The sequence below is a fragment of the Ciconia boyciana genome, chromosome 8 (assembly GCF_034638445.1).
Source record: "Ciconia boyciana chromosome 8, ASM3463844v1, whole genome shotgun sequence".
Classification (NCBI taxonomy): Eukaryota; Metazoa; Chordata; class Aves; order Ciconiiformes; family Ciconiidae; genus Ciconia; species Ciconia boyciana.
Window position 1 is genome coordinate 35436469 of NC_132941.1, and position 24124 is coordinate 35460592.

Here is a 24124-nt window from a genome sequence, read left to right on the forward strand (position 1 = left end):
GAAAATGGTCTAGAATAGCTAAAATATTTCTGTTTAAGAAAATACGGATTTACTGGAAAGTGTCTACCTTTTTTCCTACTTCAAATAAAGACTGAGATTTTTAAACTGTGCTTGACAAGCCTGAAACTTACAACCATCCTGAACAGTCAATGTCTTTACATGTACCTATCTGCCTCTGAAACATCCAGGCTATAAGAAACTTTGACTTTGCTAAAATGACAAAGACTACATGTGAAACAAGTCAGTACTAGTATCACCTTGCCTTTCAGTGTTCATCTAAATCCTTCTTGATAAAAGCCCTTTTAGAGTCCTTCACAGTGACACACGGCTATTATACAAAACACAAAGAAGGTTTATATCAAGCTAAAAACTTTGTCTAACCCAAGTCCTCCTCCTTTGCTGTGTGACAGGCTATAGTTTGGGCTTTTTTACCAATTTCAGTCATTAGGGGGTATATGAAGAAAAGGATAAATCCTCTACTCTGCAAAGCTTTTCCTTTTTATGAGATCTTACAGGCCGGTGCAAGCAGCGATCTCCTGTTCTTTTCAAGTATCTTTATGGAGACTCCTGGGAAGATTTCCCCTGGATAAGAAGGCTTTGAGGGGCTGTAAGTCAGACACACACTCCTGAGCCCTTCATGTCACCAGGGATCTGGGGAAGGAGGATTATCTCTCAAGACTATTTTGAAAGGGAAATCTACAGTGCCTTCTCTAGAGCAGTTAACAGCTCCATCTCCGAGGCCTCCCATTAGAGGTAAGAATGGCAGCCTCTCTGTTTCCCATGCTTTAAAAGTGTTCCCTAATCAAACACACAGTGCAGGTACACAGCAACCTCCCTAGATATTCTTACCATATTTCACACCTCCTTATTTTATTCTGAGCCTCTAGCTAATTAGTCATTTCTGAACAGGAAATGTTCAGTATCAAAAAACTCAGGCTTGCAAAGGTAAACCCAAGCACCATAGCTATTTCTGAAGCATTTGGCTAAACAAACGGCAAGAAGAAAAGCACTTTCAATGGAAATATGCCTTCCTTCTGTTGCACCAAATCATCAGGAAAGGTCTTTATAGCAAGTTACAAGACATATATTGTTAGGCATCACAGCAATTCTTAATGGGATTCAAGTAGTGTTAAAGCTTGTGTAGAGTCCTTCCTTATGAAAGGAGATATTAAATGGAGGGTTCAATATTCTGTGAGAAATAAGGACACTGAGATGGTTATTTAAGTACCTGACTGAAGAGTTCCAGTGCAAACACAAACACAAGGTTATGTGTCAGCAAGTGCTGCGGGGACCTTGTGCCTGGGGAGCTGACGGCTGGGTCATCTAGAGCACAAGACCAGCCTGGCAGAGGCTGCGCCTGCAGGGGAGATACCAAAGGGGTCAAGAAACTACTGTTCAATGCCCTGCAGGGGCTGCGATCAGCCTGTCCTAACTGCAAGGATTTCGTGAAGAAATTCCCATGAAGGACGGTTTTAGCATAAAACAAGACATATCTTTTAGGAAACTCTTACTGAAAAAAAGAAAATTGCATGAAAACAACAGGTTTAAATCTCATAAGAGACAGTAGAAACTAAAGACCAGTTCTAAGAACAGTGACTCTATCATAACATAACAATAACATCCTTCTCTGTGTATTGCTTACCACAGCTGGGAATGCAGAAAAAGGCTCCCAGAAAGAAAAGGAAGTGTTCCCTAATATGTACATAACCTACCTAATGGTGAGCAGCTATTTTATATACACACACATATATATACACATATATATGAATTTCACAGAAGTGGGAGAACTACAGGCCAATTGATTGGTTCAAGTTCCAGCTTTCAGGACTTTCCTTGCCTCCGTTGGTACCTTCCTTGCTGAAGTTAAAAGGAAATTTTGCTCACATACGCAGACTCCAGTGACAATTCTCGAGAAAGAGACCAGACGATCGGTCGTGAGCAACCCAAAATATCCTGCTCCCTCATTAGATAAAAAAGTCCCAAGGACAGCTTGTTAGGTACCTTTTGTGACTAGCCCACAGAGTCAGACCAGAGATGTCTGAAGACTGCCTGTCTGCAAGGCTCAGCAGCCCCCAGGCAGCAGACCCAGCTGCACCACTCTTCTGCCTCCTTCCCACGAGGAGTGCCTGCACAGAGGCAGGAACACCAGCTGGGTGTAAGGCAGTTCTGCGGCGGTGGGACAGCACCGGGTGTGCCTCATCGAGCCCTGGACCTAGCAATCATTGTCTACAGGGAAGGCAAAGCCCACTAAATCTTTTAGGTAAAAGTCACATATTTTCCATTTGTTTTTAAGTCTTCTAAAATACAGTGATGCTTTGTTGTCAGATCATCTAGTTCCACTAAAAGCATATACAGTTCCCTGGAGATTATTTTAGTTAGGGGTTTCTCCCAAATATTTTCGAGATATGAAACAAAGGGAACTACAGAGGATAAAAAAAGGCAGTGGTTCTCTCTATGGACTGCCACTGCCCAAGCCTGATGAGCTACTTAGTTTTCAGACCAACAATATTCCTTACCACAAGAAGAATCTGCACTGACAGCAAGGGTTTCCTTGGATTTTATTTGGGTAGAGGTAACAGAAAACATCACTGTCACAAAAAATTACACATTCTGAGGCAGGAATCGGTTTTTTAATAAGTAGTCTGTAACAGAAAAACTGCATTCTATTTGGCTTTCAAAAAACCAAAGATGAAATAAAAGATTTTTCCAACTGCTGTTTCAAATCTCATGGAATTAATTTTAAAAAAACAGTTAGGGGGTTAATTTTGTTTGCATTTTCTGTTTTACATTTTCTCAGAAGGATTATAAAGGACCAAAGATGCCTACATGCCTTTTCAAAGAACCGGTCTCATATTTTGCTGCTGAAAGTGCTTAAAAACTAATGATGGATCACTAATCCACTAGGGAATACATTCTGTGCTACATGTAGCCATTTTTGTGTATTAAAAAATTATAGGCTCAGAACTCTTATCTTCTGTATGTTTTGTACTATCCAGTAACAGCAGCTACAGCTCTGCCATATCTCTTGCCATATCTGTTTCTAGATTCACTTTCTGAAGCAACACTAAATTAGTAAATGCAGTGTGGCATTTTGGAGGAAGTAGACCCTTTCTCTTGTTACAGTTTAAGGATATTCCTAAGAAGGGATACCAAGCTCCATTTGCATGGCTGGCACCAGGGCCTGGAAGACCCTTGTAGGGAATTTTCTGTTTTCATTCTCCCATCATCCATACTTGGCTAGCTCTTGCTCATTTCTGTGGAATAGTCGGCTATGAGCCTAGAAAAATATCTGATACTGATCGTAAATCTGCTAACAGACTCTCCTTGAAAGAGCTAGATACTCTCAAACCCAAATTAAGACTTTGAGAACTCTGAACTCCACAGATCAGACCCTTTAAAGCCTCTTTTTAGGAATTATTTGCCAACAACTAATAAAACAGGCAATGAATTTTTAAAGCTATGTTTTCTATAACTTTTACAGACAGACTTAATACCTACTCCAGTTACCATAACAAGGGTTGCAACAGATGCTTTTGGGTTTAATGAAGACAGTCAAGCAGATTTATTGCCTATTTCTTCTAGAGGCAACTGAATAATTTTCAACAAATAACTTCCTCCAGTATAGTCTTTATTTTTGTGCCTATGTTGAATAGCATATATCAGACTGCAGTTCTTCCTCTTAGAAATGAACCACTTCAAGTCTTTACAGAGCAGTCAAGTCTGCTGTGACTCACGACAGCTGGAAGCAGTCACTTCAGTGACAGTCCTGGTTGCCTTTCTCTAGCCAGCTAAGCATGCCGTCGTCACCTGTGAGATGATCGCCTGTGTCTGAGCTAAAGGGGTGTAACTTTGAGAACACTCAGTATTTCTTCAACTTTGCTCATGATGCAGCTCTGCCTTTGAAATTATTTTCCCATTGGCTGTACCTGTCAGAAATATGGACTCAGTTCCCACACAGGCAAAGCAGACAATGTATCGTACAGACTGTTAAGCAGAGACAGCTCACATCATCTCAGCAGTTTAGGCAGAACTGAGTTTTGATGCCACAAGGATAAGAGGTTGTTTCTGGCCAAGTCCAGGCTGCTTCTGCCATAGGAAATAAATATGAAGGGAAAAACCACAGGTCAAGTCCCAGTGGTGCACTCAGGTGAGTGGATCCTATTATTCCTGATATCTGTTGGGAGACAATGGAAAATATGAGGAGTGGTGCTGCTTCCCTGCCCCCAGCAACAGCTGCCTTTCCCAAGTCCCAACCCTTCTCATGGGGCAGCAGCAATGCTGGCAAGCCTCACAGAGCAGGCAAATTCATCACTAGAACTAAAGTTGATGCTATACTGTCACTTGCCCCAGATCTACCTGTTTTGCATGTGCCTTGAGCCATCCTGCCTTTAATCCCATGCATTGAGAAGTCCCTCCCATGTGCAGGATCTGCCTGTGGAAGGATCAAGTATCATATTTCACAAATACCTGCAAAAGATTTCAAGTAACTGCAATAAGCATAAGCAATATACCAATTTAATTGCTCTGTTGTATAAGATGCCCACTCACTGAGGCTGAAGAGCCAAGCTAACTTGGAAGGAAAGAAGAAAAGATATGCATCCGAAAGCAGATTCTCATGTGTATGCCAAGCTCTACTACACATGGCAGGGTAGAGGAGATAAAGTTTGCATCCTGTACCTATAGGTATCCCTAGGACTGGATCTGGTTCATGTTCACAGTACTTACACTGAATTGGTCGCAGGTCAGGTCTAAATGTATATGGGCCTGGAAGGCTTTTCTATGCACAAATTCTCAGCCTGCTTGTAAAAAATAACTGTGATTTGCACTATTTAAAATCAAGGAGTTGCCATGGGGTTACATGTGGTCTAGAACCTCAGCTGTAATGTGTCTGAGGATTAAGCCAGGCAAAAGTTCACACGGTTATTGATAATTATAAGGTTATGCTTTCAGGTCTCTATGAACAGAAAGAAAGCAGGTTGTGGTCCTCATACTAAGCTTCTATGAATTGAAGAAGGCTACAGAAGCATTTAATAAATTTAATAAATTAGAGCAGTAAAACATTACCGCTTACAATGATTTCTTGGAGAGATTTATTCATATTTCTGAAAAAAAGTTAAGTTCCTCAAAATCCTCACAGAAATAATCCTTTCTATTTTTTATTTTAAGTAAATGGCCTGATTTTTTACAAAATCATCAAATAGCTACTCTATGCTATTAATGGCAACAAACATAATCAACTTCAAAAGTTCACATGCAATATACAGAAGAAAGAACTTCCAAGGAATTTGTTGCAATCAGTTCAAATGAGGCAGATGGGTAGGAATATGCAACTCCTATGATTCAATGAGTTAGTGCCAATATAGACTACGATATTAGAAGTACTCAGCGACATTGTTGTACAAGAGAGGTCCCATTGTAGCATGCTGCATTAACAGCAGCAAAACCCTTGAGAATTTTCCAGGCCTTGTCAGCCCAGACTGCTTTGATGAATGGTATAAACAGAAGATGAAATAATCACTCACTAGTTTACAAGCACTGAAGTACAGCTATTAAAGATTTCAAGTCTGCATTATAGAAGTGGCACAGTCATGCTTGGCAAACAGGACAATATCTGAGCTTATGTTTGTCAAACGTCCCAAGTTCCCATGTTCATTTTATATCTCTGAGGCTTATACCTCCAAAAACCTAGGGTTCTCCTCCTTCACATTGTATTTCCCTACAGAAAACAACTGAGACTAGCAAATTCAAGGGAGTTGTTCATCTGCTTGTCAGCACTCAGATAATGGCTTGTCATTCAAGAACATCAGTCAATTTTTCTAGTCTTTGTAGTTGGCTAATGATAAGACAAACCCTCAGTACTTCAAATAAAGATTTAACAGACCATTTTAAGGAAAATAAACATAAGCATGAGGTTAATGACAGTGAGCATACTGTCATTTTATGGTTGGACTCTATGATCTTAAGGGTCTTTTCCAACCTAAATGATTCTGTTTCTATACTTATGCTCCACATCTGTGGGACAAAGCTGGAAGGCTCATCTGGGTCACTGACTCCAATTCTCTGCAATCACAGGAAAATACAATCAAGGGGTCAAGACCGCATCAGTCCTGTGAACACCAAAGATTATTTCCTAAATCTTCTACCATTGGTTTCAACCTGTGGTTCAGAGACCAATCTAGACAATAAAAAAAATTTTTAAAAATAAAGTCTGTTGTCAGTAGATTTAAATTATCACCCCTCCCAGGAACTTTTTCAGAGGTATAGAAATTGAAAAAAACTTGAAAACAACTGGCCTACAGCCATCCCAAAGTCTACAGTAAGAGGCCAAAGGCCAGAACTACAATGCAACTCAAGAGCAGAGGAAATTCAGGCTGTCATGCTGGCCCCAACAATATCAAGAAATGTGTTATGTCAAATAGTTCAGAAAATCCTGAGGCTTGGATCATAACCCACATAGCACAGAGAATAAAAATTAAGTAAGTAGCAGGTCCCCACTTATCTCACCAGGAGAAAAGTTCCCTCACAAGTCCACATCTAGTTCAACCCATTTCTGGTTTAAGCAAATGCAGTTTAGCAACAACAGAATTAACCGATAATAGGTGTATCAGCCTAATATACCAAACATCTCATTGCTTCCTTTGGCCAGTCTGGTACTTTGGGTGATCAAAGGATGCCAGCAAAGAGAAGGGAGGGAAGGAAATAAGGGATGAAGCAAAAGACTACCATGTACCTTAAGCTACACTTCAAGAGCTAGATCCCTTCTTGGGCCCTACGGACAGGTCAGAAGGAGGCATGAAGTATGTGGTAACACTACATGAGCACTGGGAAGAGGAACTCCAATCCCATGGACACCTACAGAGGTCACAAACATAAACTTTTGTCTTCTTTACCATGCTATGCACATCAGAGCTTGGCAAGCACATGAGAAACTGCATTGGGAGTCCCATTTCTCTTCACCTGGTAATTCTCATTCACTAGCAACCAGAGTTAGAGTCAAACTTCCACAATTTAAAACTTAATCCAGGACCAGCATCCAGAAAATCAACTGACCTTTCTCTGTATCAAGATAACTAATACTCTCAACAAGTTTACTTCCTATATTAATATTTTTCTATAGAAAAAGAGACAAAATAACTTTCCTGTAAAATCTCATCAAAAAGAGAATATAATTATGGCGAGAATGGAATAATCCTTTTTTAAGCTAATATATCCATCTTGAGACAACCTTCAATATACTTTAGAACATTTCAAGCAATTTTATCAACATTTAGGAAGGAAAAAGAATGCCTTGAGGCCAGTCCTGTCAGCAAATATTTCCCATCTTCAGTTTAAATCTCAGTATTATTCCAGATGAATGCATTGCAGGCACACTTTTTTAAAGCACTGTGAACACTCTATTACATTGATGGCCACACTTTTCCCATGCGAGCCATTATTTGCAAATATGGATACCCTGGGAAAAAAGGTAACTTGTAATCTTTTGGAAAGAACACAGACACACTTCATACTAACAACCTCTCATTAAGAAACTCAAAGGACTTTTTAAAATTAGATTTATGAGACCACGACCAAAGTATATCTGCACTTGTCTGTCTCTAAGGTTTCATGAAGATAATGATTTTGTCATATCTGTTAGAAAACTTTCTGGCCAAAAGCTAAAATAATTTGACATAGTTTGGGGTTTTTTTAAACATCAATATAACATCAACAGAAATATTAAAAAAAAATAAAAGAATTGCAAATTTCACGTATATACAGACCTTTTTTCAGGAGCTATTTCATTTTCCCTCATGAATGCTTATTTGAGCTTTAGACCAGCTTCCTCAGCTGGTTTGCATTTTATCAACGGTATCAAGAGTTTTTCTATCAATTCTCAAGCTATTTATTAACATTGTAATAACATGCTAAGTCTTGAAGATCCCACTTAAAATTCTCAGCTTCAAAGTGCATTTTCCAAAAGGCCCTAGGACCTATGACTATTTCCCAGTTAATCTGATAATCTGACAAGCTATTTGCAAACCATACATTCAAAGTAACACTGAAGAGATGGAGATATATCTTTAAAAGACAGAACTTTCTAAATCCATATATTTATTTGCATTTCCTAAGTCCAATACACCTCACTAACAAAGTAGTTGGGAGCAGATTTAAACGGCAAATTGACACAAGCCTTCATTTTGCCTTAAGGCACTTTCCAGGGGCACTGAAGCCAACAGAGCCTTTCCAGCTGTCACTATGCTGTTCTACATTCACAGAAACTCTTCCTATTTCTTCTTCAACCTCAGAGCCTTTCAACCTTCAAGCTTATTAGTTCACCGAATTGTCCCAGGAAGTGAACTGAGCGATGCAGGCTCGCTCCTTTTTCTGCCTGTCCCTTGATCATCTTGTGACCGAGTTTAACTTGAATTTAACTAGGTAAAGTGTTGTGTGTATGTATGATACATATTTTTCTCTAGGGCCTTGTACAGTAGTTCTCCGGTCTCATGTGCTGCCTTTTACAGTGTATGAATTTTACAGTTAACTTACACTCCATGTACAGGTTTTGTACAGGGGTAAACTACACCCTTGGGCAAAAACAGTACTATTTCTGAAAAAATAAAATAAACCCAACTTTATACATTATAAGTCTGTCACAAGTTACAGACTGTAAGCTTTTCTCCCCTGCAAACCCAAAAGAACATCAACATTTTAAAGCACATTTTCTCTTTTTACAAACACGAGAGATCCCAAATAATTTATTTCCCTATTAATTACTCCACGTAACAGCTTATTCATTTCTTTTTCTGAGAAAATAAATTTCAGAGCCAAAACATCACACACGTCCTGCTCCGAGCCTTCCTCTTATAACATCCTTTAGGAGATGTGCCACTTCCACTGACTTAACACCACCACCCATGACTTCTCAGGGCAACAGACAAGACTCCAGTTTACAAATAGTCTCCCTAGAGGCCAGCAACAATAAAAGACCAGCTAGCAAGATTACCAAAATCCAGTTTAGAGCCCCATTGCCACCATGAGTGCAGGACGTGAACTCCCATCTTTGATCAACAAACTATTTCTTGCATACCCATCAGGTGCTTTTCTGCATGTTGAGCTGCCTAAAGGACATCTGTTTGAAGATAATTAGCACAAGAAAGAAAATAAAAAGGTATTAAAATTATGACAATACGTAATCTGCCTTCTAGTTCGTGGACATTTTATGAAGTATTTTTTGATCAAGTTACAATTTTAGCCTGACTTCATTTAACTGCCAGCATTGCCAGAATGCACTATAGCAAATATAACTGACCACTGTTGTAATTACTTTTTTACATTCCTGATATTTTACCATTCTTTAGAGCTACTGTGATGCTCTCGAGGAGCACCTCTGGCTTCTTGTCCATGTGTATTCTCCATTTCCTTATGTCAGATACACACAGCTTTAAAGGTTAAAATCTAAAATAAAACAAAAAAGAGAGGAAGATTACCCGTCATATCAGTGAAAGCAGAATGAGAGACTTAATTCTGTAATACAAACCCCAGGCTCACTGCAGCAGGTAACAGAGAGGAAGCTGCATGAAACTTAAAAGGTTTCCACTGGCGGTCAACGGAAGGAGGTAAAAGTCTCCCAGAGACCCACATTTCATTTCCATAATGCAGTTCCACTTCTTTTAACGTAAATAGAAAAGACAAAACCTTAGTTTTCTCATGTAGATATAGCAACCATTTACAAACCTTAGAATATGCTCTGAAAAAACATCTGTGTACTGCTGCCAACAGATGTTGTCATTATGATGATTAAAATGCAGTGGAAATAGAATAATCCAGCAAATCACAAAAAGCATGTTCATAAAATCTATTGCATTGAGCAGTGGCAGGGAAGAGGGGAGTACGGGGGGAACACCATGCTGCCGAACAAGAGAAGGCAGGTAAAAAAGACATCAGAATTCAGAGAAATAGTTTACATTTACAAACCTCATCATTCTACTTCCTAGTGAATCTGCTGTCCATATAAAATGGGGCACGGCTGGAAGTGAGGAGGTGGCTCTGAAAAGGACAACCACAGACAGGAAAGTATATGTCTCACCAGCTAGATGCCTTTGAGAAACTGTTTGAGTGAGAGTGAGTTTTAATGAAGAACTCCAGGCATAAAGATACTGGCTACAACTGTATGGTCCCCAACTTGGCAATAAGACACTCAGAACAAACCAAATGGATAACAGAAGGAAGCCCTTCCTGAGATAAATATTAGGTTACTGCAAAAAAATCTAATGAAAGACAGCAAATGCCTTTTGAGAACTAGGATTGCAGATTTGATTAAAAAAAAATCAGGCATCACCAGTCATTGCATCACCCAGATGACTCTGAGTTTTAGCTGACATTATGTTTTATTCTTAAGCAATGGTGTAAAAGCAAAGAGGACACGCCATGGTCACAAAAATGTAAACTGCCCTCAACACATGACAAGGCATTAAGCCTTTAGAAACCCATTTGTGACTCAGTCTTGCCACACCAGTGCCACTGCCACGGGCAGAGAAGGGAAGGAAAGATGACCCCAGCCACCTGCTTTAAGAAGGCTGGCTCTAATCACGCTTGACAACAGCGCTTCTGCTTGCCTGCGCAGCTGACTTTGTGAGTACCCATCTAGAGGCAAGGCAAGACCCCAGTGGCTGCCAAAGCACTGTAACATATTTAATGGGTGCGCTAACTCGTGGCTGAGGACACAGTTTGTCTAGAAGCCTTGCTGCAAGACCTTCCTCCCAAGTGTTCCCTAAGAGTTACCGCACACGGTCCATCAGCTCCCTTACAATTTGTTAGGTATTTTAAAAAGAAAAACAAAAGTCCATGTGGACTGTACAACGCTTAAATCCAGATATAGGCACTCTCATTTCAAGCTGCCCTGGACAAGTGACTTTCTACAAACAGAGGTTCAGTCAACCTCAACTTCTGCTAGACCATATCTTTCCCCATCTTGTCCTGTGAGCACACTTTGGAAATGCTTTTTCTTCTCTCGGGAAGGGAAATGCCTGCCACAGGCTGATTATTTGCAGACTGAGTACTTGGTAATGCTGTGGCACCCCTGCCCTTCTCCAGCCTCTTTAAAAATCCAGACCCATACTGTGAAAGCATCTCGCTCAGACCAGAGGAAGTGCAAGCTTTTTCTGTTTCTGTTTGGGTCACTAAGTCCTACCTATATCAAAACCACTGTTACTTCCACAGTAACTGAAGTACTTCAGGACAAAAACAAGCTGAAAGAAAAGAAAAATAAAGCTTCAGTAAAAATAAACTTAAAGCAGATAATTGGGTTGTTCCTTTTTATTTTTTGTGCACTTCAACATCCTAGCCCTCTGTGTTTTGACCCTTGCAGACACCACATCCTAAGTTCCTTTTCTCTGAGCCTCTCAGATAACTGTTCTCATTCCAAAAATATCCTCAAGTAGGATAGAAAATGGACAAAGCATTGGTCCTTTAGACTAAAATGCAGCTAATATTACCCACAAGACAATGCTCAATTTATACCAAAGTTTTCCTTGCAGTTCTAAAGCATTTTTTTAATAAATGTAAAATTAAGTCAAGGGTTTGCAAGCACACGGAAGAGACACTGACAGGCTCTGTCTCCGGTAAACCAGCTCCTCCTTCCGCCATCCCAAGTTTTACCTTTATCCACGAGCAGAAAGGTTAAGAAAACAAAGGACTATGGAAATGCTGCTCTAGATCATTATACAGTTTCTCCACTGAAAGTATTACGAAGCAGCAAATAATTGGTGTTTCCTAAATATCAAGTAATGGTATAAAGTAGAGTAATTTACCTGCTGACAAAGACAATTCTCATTAACTTTACAAACATTCGCTTACATGGAAAATCCTTTTATTCTAAATATTCTTTCTAAATTCTTTCTAAATAAGAACAAACCAGATTGTCAATGAGATTTTGAGGATATTGAAAGTATTCCATCAGCAATGCTACTAGTTAAAATCTCAAAGACTCAGATAAGTAAGTTAAAAAGCAGAGGATTAAATGACTGGACTGAGAAACACGATATATAATGAGAGCTTGAACCCACTGGGAGTTTTTGGTTTGAGCTCGTATTTTTTAAGAGAGAAAGTCATTTCTTAAATATGATTCTGTTGAATTTAGGGAAAAAAAAATTGTTTTCTTACTGTCCTTTTACTCCATCTATGAAAGGTTGCTAAGGGAATGGTTCTCAGTAAGGTCAGGCAGTAGAAACCCTGCTGTGTGTTTTAATGCAGCCAAATACCACTTGAAATTAATGCCTCTTGGTTCTTTTTACCTTTAAGCACTGGCTGTTAGTGCTTTCCAGTATTAATTCTTACTGCATATCTGAATATATAATATAATAGGCAAAAGGAAAAAAATGGACAGGCATCAAGATGCCGCAACAGGGTCAAAAGAGAAGAACTTCACAAAAGCAGGGCCAGGATAGACAGACTCTTTCTGATAAGACAAACCTTTCAGGCTATAAAAAGCACTCCAAACCCACAAGCCTGAATGCAGTTTCAAGCACAGCAATCAGGTCTTCAAATTATAATTAAATGCAAGCTATTAGGGAAAACATAAAAGAAACCCTTTCAACATATTTCTCATTTCAGATATTTATTGCCTTAAAGTTATGTAAATGAAAGGAATCTTGGCATATTAGCATATCATTATGATCTGCCTTTGAAATGATTACAGATCTACAGATGATATAAAATGAGGTTCTCCAAATGTTGCATGATAGTTAGCAGTCTCACTCCAATTTTCTCATAGACAAGAATCCTAATAACCAAAGAGCTACACTAAGGATCAGCATTAGCTGCTCCCTTTCCTCAGTGAAGAGTGAAATGGAAAGGATTCTCAGGATGGCACCTACATTTCAACTTCAGAGCTGACACATTTTTGTGTAAGGTAGTCTACAGAACTTGTATGTGCCCTGTGTATAAAATGTTTCCTTCCTTGGTCTGAAACCTATCCGCTTTCAACAGGTTTCCAAATGGAAAGAACTACACAGCATTTCTGTATGTAAGAAAAATCACTGTCAAAATGCAAAATCGAACATGTAAGCCATTTTTCAAAATCATCAACTCAAATATCTGTAAATTATGGAAAAATCTCTTGCCAGAAAAGCAATAGCTGTGTGGTCCATTTTCATTCTAGCAGGGCACTTTCAGATAAACACAGACATCTGCTAAAAAAAAAAAAAAAAAGGTTTAATTTCATATAATTATAAGACTCATGCAGCAGTATGATTCCAACAATGCATTCTAGGTAAAATGAAAAAACACCTCTAAGCATAAGATGACAGAGACAAATAAAGACACAGCAGGAGTTCCCCTCAGAAGGAATTTACTATTAATAAAAGTATAAAAAACATTTTGATCTTTGCCTAAAAAATAAAGAAGAGTTTGACTATGGTTCCTCAGAAATGGCAAAAAGTTAAATCTGAAGTAACTATTTCAGCCACAGTCTTAGTGCGCTGTAGTTGTGTGGTGAGGCACTATTGTAGTTGTATAACTAGGCTTCGAGGCTTTGTTTTGTTTTCCTTCCAGTAAATAACTATGGTAAGCCATGAACAGTTTTAATAAACATGATGATATCCCTTCTCTTCAAAGAATGTGTAGTTTTACTCCTTTCACTGTATGGCTCAACCACAGCATGATAAATCACATCAAAATATTAAATTCATCTAATTCTGCAAGTACGAAGATGTAATTTAAAATGTAACACTTAGACAGTCAATCCTCTAATCATCTGTGGCTGGAAGATTCTGAACACAGAAAGGCTCAGGGCATATTCCCTGCTGGACACGTTACAGTAAGTCTAGCAATTAAATTATTTGTATGCTGTATATGGGCATGCATGTATATGTATTTGCACATATACAGATTGTATTTCACAATGTAGGATCATTTTCTTTACCCATTATTTTAACTAGATCAGGCTGAGGCGGTTTTGTATACTCATTTCACATTTACAGATCCTCCTCCACAGTAATGACTGAGAAAAGCTGCCACAGACAAACAAAGCACTCAGAAAATTATTTTCTTCAAGAGAAAAAAAATCAAAAAAGAGAAACAGAAAGAAAATCTTTAACCCTGAAACACATTTGCTAATGTTTTTATGAACACTGCTTATTTCTGATCTTTTGGGATAATTTCTAGCATGCTAGTTAATGTTGTAGCATATTTCCTATCACAAAATCCTAGAATAAGAAACCCAACTGCAGCTCCTTGATAAATGAGCAGGATTGGCAGCAGGATCAGTGGGAAAGACCATTAGGTACTGAAAAAGAATTGTAGCCTAACCTGCAGCTGCTCTTGTGTATGAGACCCTTAAAACAGACAGGTGACTCACACCCAACATGGAAATAAAGGTATTAGCAAGTCTGCGTATTAGAAGAAAGAGAAAAAATGAGCTTAACCTGCTATGCAGATGGAAGGAGTGAAAAAAATCTTTCAGACAAAATAAAAACCTTTTAACCACAAAGCATGAAAACAACAAGGGATTCTCCATCATCCCACAGCAAGTGGGGGCTGAGACACCTCCTGTGGCACGCTGAGCATGCCACCTCCCTGTCACCAGCCTCCGCAGACCTGGGGCTGGACTCTGTGCTCCAAACGGTCCCATCCACACTGTCGGTGTTTCCACAAAAAAAAACCCTTACTACCTTGGGATGCTAAGCTGTGAGCCCACAGCAGGACCTCCTTCTCCTGACTCCTCACTGCCTGCTGCACCCCAATGCATGGCACTGTCTGGAGCTCGCTCCCCGGGCAGCTGAGCCCCAGCCTGAAATGCAAAAGCAGAGAACATGGCTGAGGTAGAATTAACCCCAGTACATCCTGTAAAAAAAAACAAGCTGTAGCAGGGATGTGTTTGAGTAGGACTGCCTCCCAAAAGTACAAAATATTTTGCACCTGCAGTTAAACTGTGACCAGAACCTGAATAGCTGTGCCTACAAAGTAACAAATCACAAGCGGAATGGAACAACAAAAAAAAAGGTGTATTTGGATGTTTGCCCACAGTCTGTAGCCTGCCTTCATCCTCAGCACCAAACGGTCTCCTTTATGGGCTATTGACTCCTTTCCTTCCCACTGAAGACATCTGCAGGTCCCTGCTTTCAGCATAACAAAAACACAAGAATGGGAAGAGATGGACATTTTAATTTGCTGTTTTCTTTAGCTCTGTGAAACACTCTGGTTTATAATACACCGAGCCGTGCAACTATAGAGCATAAAAACACAAGCACAATGAGATGATAGTGTCACAGATGTCTTCACTGTGGTGGTCCTTAACAAGTCTTGGTCTGGTCTCAGAGGGCACAAGGAGGTAAAACTAAGCACATTCACCCCACTGAGCTTTTAACTGCAGCAGACTAGTAGAAAAAACGTATAGTTGCACAGCACGGCCTCTCTGACCATGGGAGGGAACCCCTACCTACACTCTCCGGTTGTTTTTTAACAAGTGTTGAAAGCTCAGATTAAAACTAGAATAAATTTATGTAACTATGCCCTTTCTGGAGAGCTCAGAGTTCACCTGTCAAAAACTTCCAAACAAGACCCTGTATTCCTGGTGAAAACTGTGTGAAATCTGTGTTCAAGCAAGCCGCAGAAGAGCAGATAAAGGTAAAGTTATGTGGCAATGAAAGACTCAAGAGAAACCATTGGAGAAAAATTAATTGATACTATATTGATATAAATCAATCCTTTGCAATTCTGGCAGATGAGAATTTTTTTTTTTTTATGTTTTGCATTAAAACTCTAAGTACAGCCTATGATTTCTAGCTAGGCACCAAATTCCCCAATCCAATGCAGTCAAATCAATAAAAATTTGTTTTTGAAAAAACTAATAATTTGTATATGCAATATTTTATGAATTTTCATCTTATTTTTTGTTTGCATTTGTTATGCTTCCCTGTCCTTTCTCTCTACTCTTCCATTCTGGTATTAAAACATCCTAACTCTAAAAACAACAACCTTCACTTCCAGGGCATGTGAAACTATAGCTCAACAAAATAAAATGTCTTACTCCGCATTTACACAAACACCTCTTTGACGTAGCTTTATATGGTGCTGGATGTGGGCTTACGCAATGGCAAGGGGAGAGTTATCACCACGACCCAGGGGTATCTTTTCACGGTTGTTGTTAGGTCTTCCTCTTCTACATGTAATAGCCACCTAAGTTTAAATTCTCCCAACAGAGAAAACAGTCCTTTACCTGAAGCCTGAATTCTGTATTTTGCCAAAACCAGGATGCAGCTTCTGGCCGATCTGTGGGTTTCTAGTCAGGGACACTTCCACTGCCTTGAAATAGTGTCCCAGGTTTGCAAAAAGAGCTGTATCTAAAAATCCCAAGACACATGCACACAGACAAGCATACAGTCACTCCACTACTCCACAGTTCCCTACCACTGGGCAATGTGCATACAAGTATAGCTCTGCTTGGGATTTTGGCTAGGCAAATAAATGCAAGAATAGCAATGGAGCTGCTGAGTTCCATTCTCCAGGTCTGTATTTCATCTTAATTATCTACACATTGATCTGCTTATACCTTCTCAACAAATAAAACTGTTAGAAAGCAACTGTGGTAGTAATTTGAAATATATGTGCTAAGCCAAGATAGTTCAAGAACTATGCCAAGTATGTATCGTTACCAAGTCCTACAGACTATATAATAAGAGATTAGATTCACTCAACGGTATGCAATACAGACATCCAAAAAATCAGCAGCTCTGAGTTGCCCTGAAACCACAGCAACATACACGGGACTGACAATAAACCCATTTATGGAACACCGTTCTTGCTCTTGAATTACATTCTGATTTTCCAAATTTGTTCTGCTTTCCAGAGCTGACAGCATTTTAACATCAACAAGCACACATACAAGGCTGCTCAAATTAGAAACAATTCATTTGAAATTGCTATGCAGAGAGAACAGCAAGTTTCAGCTCCAGGAAAGTTCCATAGATGTGCAAGCATCATCCACTGAGAAACAGGGGCTTTAAGTTTCACAGTTTCTGAGTAACTATCTCCTTTGGATCCCTTCTCCAAAAAGCACTACAAAAGTTAAGTATTAGCTTTCCTATGCCCCAGTTTTGACCTACAGCTAACTATTCCCCCTCCAAAAGCAACATTTTAAAAACTTACATGTTAGTTTTGTTTGGTTTTTAGTTTAACCATGCCACCATGTTTTCAAGCCCAGCTAGAAACTTGTTTGCCACCCCTATGTCATACACGAAATCCCTTTTCAACACCAATGGCAGGCTCAAAAATCCCAATTTGAACTGAAAGCTTTAAAGTGTTTCTCATACCTTTGAGCTTATTTGAATCCTTGAATCACAAAAGGGTTACCACAATACCAGCTTAAATACACACCACACACAAACAAGAGCTTCCTATCTCACATCTCAATCACTTAACAGAAACTGGGCACATAGCTCTTTTGGAAGCAAGGATATAATTTAACACCATGTTTGTGATTTGAGCTCGTTTCTTTAAATCATATGAAAAGAGCAATTATTCCCCATGTATATTTTCTCCCATGACAGTCAGTGAAAAAACAATTTTTCCCTCAAGTAATTGCCACATGTATAAAAGCAATATTCTATAAAATGCGACAACTGCTTGCAAGCGCAAACAGACAACAAAGTCCTATTTTATGTGTACACCAGAGTCTGTTTATTCTTTACTGTTAAATCCGTTGTCACTGGAACCCCTGCCACCCACTTGCCACACTTTGTTATAGAATATGAGTTTGATGGGGCCAAACAATCTCTTTACTTATCAGCATAGCAGGATCTTGTTTCTGCAATGTACATGAAAATGAAAGATAAAGATAGAACACAATTTACACTTTTTGTTAATTACTATTCTCTGGCACCCGACACAACCATTAACACGAGTGTTCACCAAGTCTTTGAAGAAAAAGGATCTCTGAATTTTATTCACCTATTTCACTCACCAGATACTATCACAATAGTGCCCTTCTCTCTCTAAAGCAAAGTCCCTAAAGCTTTTTTTCAAAATCTTATGACATGTCCCAGCACCTTCCAGCATTGAAAACTACTCCATTTATGAAAGGCAAGGCATCTTTTGCTTGGCCTTTAGTTCTGCAAATGCACTGCCCCTACTGAGAAAACCCTACAGTTACTACTCTTCCATGCTTCCTACCCATGCACAAGTTCTCTAACTGCACAATAAATGCCAGGTCAAACACATGTTAAAAACTATCTCCATCAGTAATTAAAGTCTTGTTACTGTGTAATAGACCTTGTTACGTGGAGGGATGGCTTTCCATAATTTTACCAGCACAGTATCATTGAAATGAAGGTCCTTGCTTGCAGCACTCTTTAAAAAGGACTGAAGGAATAATTTACAATGTCATCTCACAAGACTGTGGACAAGACGGCTCAAATAAAAACAATATTTGTGATTGGTTTGATTGCATGAACTATTCTGGTGGTAGTATCACAATGGTCTATTTTTATTCCAGATTGGTTTTTACTATAAAAAGTTCCATCGCTATGAAACTAATGCTTGCAACATTGATTTCCATGGCGCTGCCTGGAAAGACAATGCAGAAGAATAATGTGGATGTCAGGGCACTTTCTGTAGCAGCAGTAAGACTGCAAGCAGTCAGGACAGCGGATTTGCTCCAGGTTGTTTGGACTACTATACGCAATATTCTACTAAAATGAGCAGGACATCCATGCAGTGAGATACAATGAGATTTTTGAATAGTCAGAATGACACCAAGTAACACTGGGCAGAGAGGCACTGCTCAGTAAGAATAGCCTGCCAACTTGTACGTCCCGTGGATCATTCTGTCAGTATGTTGTATAACAGTTTCAAAAGTAGGAAATTAAATCTTAAATAAAAAAAGACCTGACCTGAACCAACAAAGCAAGCCAGGAAATTGAGCAAAGTCTGATACTCTTCTTTTAGCTCTCGCACTGTGGCAAGGTTTTACTCGCGGATAGGATCATTTTGTAGTCCTCCCAAAAGAAGACATATTGATATGCCTTAATGAAGTAGTGACAGAGAATAATTTCTCTTTGGAATTGAGAACATTCATCAACCGTTTCCTTAATTCTCCAGAGTAGGATCAGTTCATCAAAGAGCAATTCTAATTGCAATGGACACATGAGCCCTGAAAGAGCATATTGGAAGGGATAGGAAGACACATCTTTATTTACATACATTCAGGTAGCACAAAGATTCTGTATCAAAAAGATTAAAAACCTGACCAGAGTCTTTTCTGTGGCTTCAGCATGGATTTGCAACAGAGAATTTTTTTTTTCTTGGTAGTCTTCATAAATGCAATATTAATCTTCAAGGTTAGAAAATAAACCAATTAAAAAAAAAATCCTACTAGGTCAAGAAGAAACCTCCAGTTAGTCATGCTTTTCTGCTTTCCAACAAAACTGAGCAAAAGGACTCTGTCCACAAGACTGTCAGCTCAGATCCCAGGGCATTCTGGATAGTTTCATAAAGTTTTACTTCTGAGAAGAGACATTGTTGAAAGCAATTGTTCAGCCAGCCAACTACTGTCACTTCCATGAATATGAATAAGCTCCAATATAGGACACTGAGCTTTTGCAAATGTAAGAAGATCCAATTGTTCAGAGTTAATCTTTGCCAATAAATCAACTGCCATTATTTAGAGATTTTTATTTTCCTCTGGTGTCTGACTATGGGGGTGGAGTTTTGTTTTAAAGTCCCCTTCTTCCCATTTTCACAAAGATTTGCTTCATACTGCCTTGCTAAGCTTCCAGAGCAGCAGGAGGAATCCTATTGTTAATGGCATCAGGCCCTTGAAAAGGTATATATTGCTGTTTCTCCTGAATGTGCATGATATTAACTAGCACCTCCTCTGAGGAAAAAAGATAGCAGAAGAAATTGCTCAGAGTTCATGAAAATTAACATGTGGTAGCCATAATTTGCATGTACACAACTTAGACATAAATACATATGGATTAATGCAAATTTTCATACAGGGAAAGATTCACTCTGTGCTCTGTAAAACTAAGGGTAAGGCTGGTGATGAATCATTTTTTAAATATTCTAGTCTGGGTATATAAATAGCTCTCTGTTTCTAGAATGATTACTACTGAAAAACACAGCTTCTGAAATAACCTAGGCCATAATTAACCTTGGCTTCATTAAATCGCAAATAATATCTTTTTAAAGTCTTATGTGTAAAGGCAAGCTGATTAATTTAAACGTTTTCCTTTGCAAAAATCTAATTGAAATGATTTACCTACGTAGCTACTTGTCAGACCTTGGAAACTCCGGGAGGGTTTTCAGCCGGCGACTCGGCTACCTTACCCTCTCCCCAGCCCCCCGGGAGGGAGCTCCGCTCTCTCGGGGCCGCGCTGCCGCCGCCGGCCGCCCCAGCTCCGCTTCCCCTTGGGAGGCGCGGGGGCGGACGCGCAGGGAGAGGTGCCGCCTTGTGCCCCGCCACCTCCCGCAGCCGTTCCCGCAAGCGTCGAGTCCTCCTGCCCGGCCCCTCCGGGCGGGACCCCCGCGTCTGCCCTGCCCCGCCGCGTCCGCGCGTGGGCCCTGCTGGGGGGACGGGGACGGCGGTGGGGCCCGGCCTCCCCTCCGCAGCGGCGGAGAGAGGAGGCGCTTGCGGATCCAGCAGCGGCCTGGAGCCCCCCTGCCCTGCCGGCTCTCCCGCGGCTGCCACCGCCAGCCTGGGCTGCCCTGCGCGGCACGGCTGGGCACGGCTGGGCTGGGCACGGCTGGGCCGGGCACGGCGCCGCAGCCGCCGCACCGCGCCCTCCTCCCCTTTCCTTGTAAGACAGCGCCAACCCCCGACCGAAGAAAAGTTTCCAGCCGAGCGCCAGGAGAGGTCCGGGCTGCCACCGGCGCTGCAGCCTCCTCCCCCGCAACGGGCCGGGCCGGGGGCGGGCGGCTCTCAGCCCCGTCCCGTCCCGGCGCCCAGCCCCTCCGCGCCGTGGGTGCCGCCCCGGGGCGCTCACCTTCCTGCACCGCATGGAAGGGGTTGTTGGCCTCTATGAGCTTGATGGAGTAAGTGATTTTCTCGCTCTGGAGGATGTCGTCATTGAGGTTCAGATCCGACACCGCCTGCTTGAACACCTCGTCGTCCTTGGCAGCATTGCCTTCGAAAATGGCACCTGCGGGGAGGAAGGCGGCAGTGGGTGAGGAGGGCTTGGCCCCGCTTCTCACCGGCTCGGCCCGCCCGCTCGCCGCACCAGAACCCCCGCTCCTCCCTGGGCCGTGCAAAGCCTGGGCCGCCTCGCAGGGGTGCCAGGCGGGGCAGCTCCGGGGCCACCAGGCACCCGTGGGGCCGGGACCCACGCGTGGGCGGCCGCCGCTGGCTGCGCGGCCTCGCCCCGGGCACGGGGAAGCGCAACCCTCCTCCCGGCCACTTCTGCTCCACCGGCATTTACGGAGCCCTGAACCGGGGCCAGGCCGGGGTGAGGGACTCGCTTTGCCAGTGACGGGAAGGGGAGCGGGTGTGGGAACTGGACCAACTTTTTGCTCGCTGCTTCGCCGCTGCCTGGGCTGCTGCCTTTCGGGCAGCGGTTTTACTGAGGCTCACGCGTGCACACGAACGTGAAGTCAGGATTTGCGTCCAGTAACCTGGAAGCTTTAATTTCACTGTCCTGTTTATGCAGTTAACGTGAAAACATCTGGCGATGCGTGTTACATAAGATCCCCTCTCTACGGAGCGTGTGTGTGCCCACGCCAGGCTTACTGCCCTGCTCTACGCCGCGGTGGGAGATCTTTAGTGCTGGCAGCAAAACGAGGAAAGAAAACGTTATCTCCCAGCCTGGAGAAGTCCTGCTGATTCACACTGTGCGTGCCTGTGGCTGGAGCCTCCGTGCACTGCCCGTGTGGAATCACAGCTCTGCACGCAGCATCTCTCCCCTCCGGCCCACCGGACCGCTATTTCTGCGAGGAGTTAGTTAGCGAACACCACTCGGGCTGAAGTTCGTGCGCGGAGAAGCCGAGGTGACACCGTCCACCCGCAGGAGAAGCGGGGCCGAGAGGGAGAGCCGCGGAGGCTGTTCCGCCCCCCACGCCCCCCGGCCCGGGTACTGCCCCCCGGCGGCCCCGCCGCCTCCCTGCCTCCCCGCGGGGCTGGCCCCGGTGCCGCTGGGCTCTGCCCGGCCCTGGGGAGCGCGCCCGGGCCGGAGTCCCCCGCTGCGGTCAGGGCTGACCCCGTCTCCTTAATGGCTCCGCAATGCTGTCTGCCTTGGCTGCGCCCCCAGGCTCCGGAGGCGAGCGGCGCCGACCGGAGCCTCCTCCGCCGGCCCCGGAGCCGCTGCAGCCGCCCCACGGGGCTGCCGCCCCTGCCGGGAAACTTGTCACAGGGCCGGTCCCCCTCTCCCCTTCCCCGCCCCGGGTCGACACGGGACTTTGCTCCCGTCCCCGCGGTGCCTCCCCTCGCCAGGATCGCTCCCGCCCGGCCCCCTCCTTTTTTCGATCTCCCATCCTCCCCAAAAGGCTGGTGGGAATTACGGCTCTTCATTTCCCGGCCGTACTCCCGTCTCCTCCTCCATCATCCTCCACAAGTGATTCTCTCCCCCCTCTCCGCCCCTAAACATCCTCATTTTTGTTCCTGCTGCTACCTTTCAACACCAGCCAAAAGGTGACTGCAGAGCCTCGCTTTTGCTTGCCAGGCTTCCCGCGGACATCACCATGCCTTGCTCCCAGAAGCCATAAAAGTTCACATCAGCCTTTCCTTTACCTCTTATTCATCCCTCTTCCTCCCACTGCTGATCCAGCCTTCTTGCTGCCCAGGGGTTTTAATGAGATCTTATTCAAACCACAACAGTTGCGCGCACGGACGCGCACACACACACACGGAGCCGCTGCAAATCTCGCCTTTCTAACCCTTTCCCAGCCAAGTTCCCCCCCGCCGCGTTCCGGCTCGGCTGACACCTGCTACGGCAGGGGATGGAAACCAGGGGATTATCTCCCCGAAAGTTTCCCCTACGAGCACGTTCAGATTATGCCTCTCTCCTGCTCGGGTGTTGGGGGCGGTTGTTTGTTTTCGGTGGCGAGGAGGCCGGGGGCGGGGGGAGAAAGCCTTTCCACGCAAACAGGTCCAAGCACAGGCTCCCCAGCCACACGGGAGACCGCAGCGGCGGCCCCGGCGGGTCCCCCGCCCCGCGCCCGCTCCCGGCTCCGCAGCCCGGCCCGGCCCGGCCCGGCGCACGGCCGGCATTTCGCCCCTAACTTTACAATCGGGGGGGATTCAGCTGCTTTTCTCCCCTCCCTCCTCCTGCCTCTCCGCGGAGTTGGGTTCAGCCGCTGCCTGTGACATTACCGCCGTTAAACGAGGCGCTCCCTTCATTTATTTATTTATCTACCGCGTCCCTCTCCAACCCCCCCGCTCCCTCTCTTACCAATGTGGATGATGGAGTCCGCCCGCACCGAAAGGCACTGAAATATCCAGGGGAAAAGCCAGAGCATCAACACTTCCATTTCCAGCCTCTCGCACAGCACATCAGCCCGGGTTTGGTGGAGAGACAGACAGGGGAAAAGAAGAAAAAAGGCGCAAGGGCAGGTGGAGCGAGGCAGCGGGCGCGGGGGGAGATGCCCAGACACCCCCCTTAGAAAAAAATCCCAGATTCCCCCAGCACCCCAAGAATCTTCCAAGATTGAGGAAAACGGGAGATGGGGAGAGAAAAAAAAGCCGGGGCTAGAGCCGCACGGAGGTAGATCCCGGGTTGGCAGGCGGCGCGGCGGAGCCTCCAGCGCTCGGTGTGTGCCGGGGCGCCGGCAGACCGCGAACTGCGGAGCGGCCCCCCCGCCGCCGCCGCCGCCGCCGCCCGCCCCCCGCGCCACGTGACTGCGGAGCCTCGGCGCTCGGTGCCGCCGGGGCACGGCGCGGCGGCGGGCGCAGGCAGCGGGGCGCCCGGGCGGGCGTTTCGGAGGGGAGTTGGCAGCTCCGCGAGGAAGCGGGATGGCTGCGCGAGAACAGGGACAATAATTGCAATTAAATATATCTGGATAGATCCAGAATTTGAGAGATATCTCTTTCATATGTATATAACGTGCGTATATCTCCCGGGGGAAAGGGGCAGGGGCCGCCGCTCCAAGCGCAGGGAGCAGAGGAGGGGGCGCGGCAGCTCCTCGGTTGCCGGGCGCAGGCTCTTCCGCGGGGCGGCAG

The 24124-nt window shown here is 43.5% G+C and overlaps 1 protein-coding gene and 1 long non-coding RNA gene across 8 annotated transcripts in view; both read right to left on the reverse strand.

Annotated features, from left to right (window-relative positions):
- The window catches only part of GRID1 (glutamate ionotropic receptor delta type subunit 1), a 558755-nt gene that overhangs the window by 527347 nt on the left and 7284 nt on the right, over positions 1 to 24124 (reverse strand). The window contains exons 1-2 of one of the 7 annotated variants that reach the window (XM_072870431.1): positions 23358 to 23887; positions 20961 to 21116 (exon numbers count right to left, since the gene is read on the reverse strand). In XM_072870431.1, the coding sequence (XP_072726532.1) occupies positions 20961 to 21116; positions 23358 to 23436 (235 nt within the window). In that variant the 5' untranslated portion in view covers positions 23437 to 23887. Of the gene's footprint in view, positions 1 to 20960; positions 21117 to 21477; positions 21588 to 22577; positions 22744 to 23357; positions 23888 to 24124 lie in introns of those variants that run through there. The other 6 variants (XM_072870425.1, XM_072870427.1, XM_072870428.1 and 3 more) reach the window with 6 other exon arrangements.
- LOC140655662 (uncharacterized) lies at positions 12260 to 20948 on the reverse strand. The gene is made up of 3 exons (XR_012043821.1): positions 20237 to 20948; positions 14649 to 14767; positions 12260 to 13169 (listed from the first exon to the last, which is right to left on the reverse strand). It is a non-coding gene; the product is annotated as an uncharacterized lncRNA (long non-coding RNA).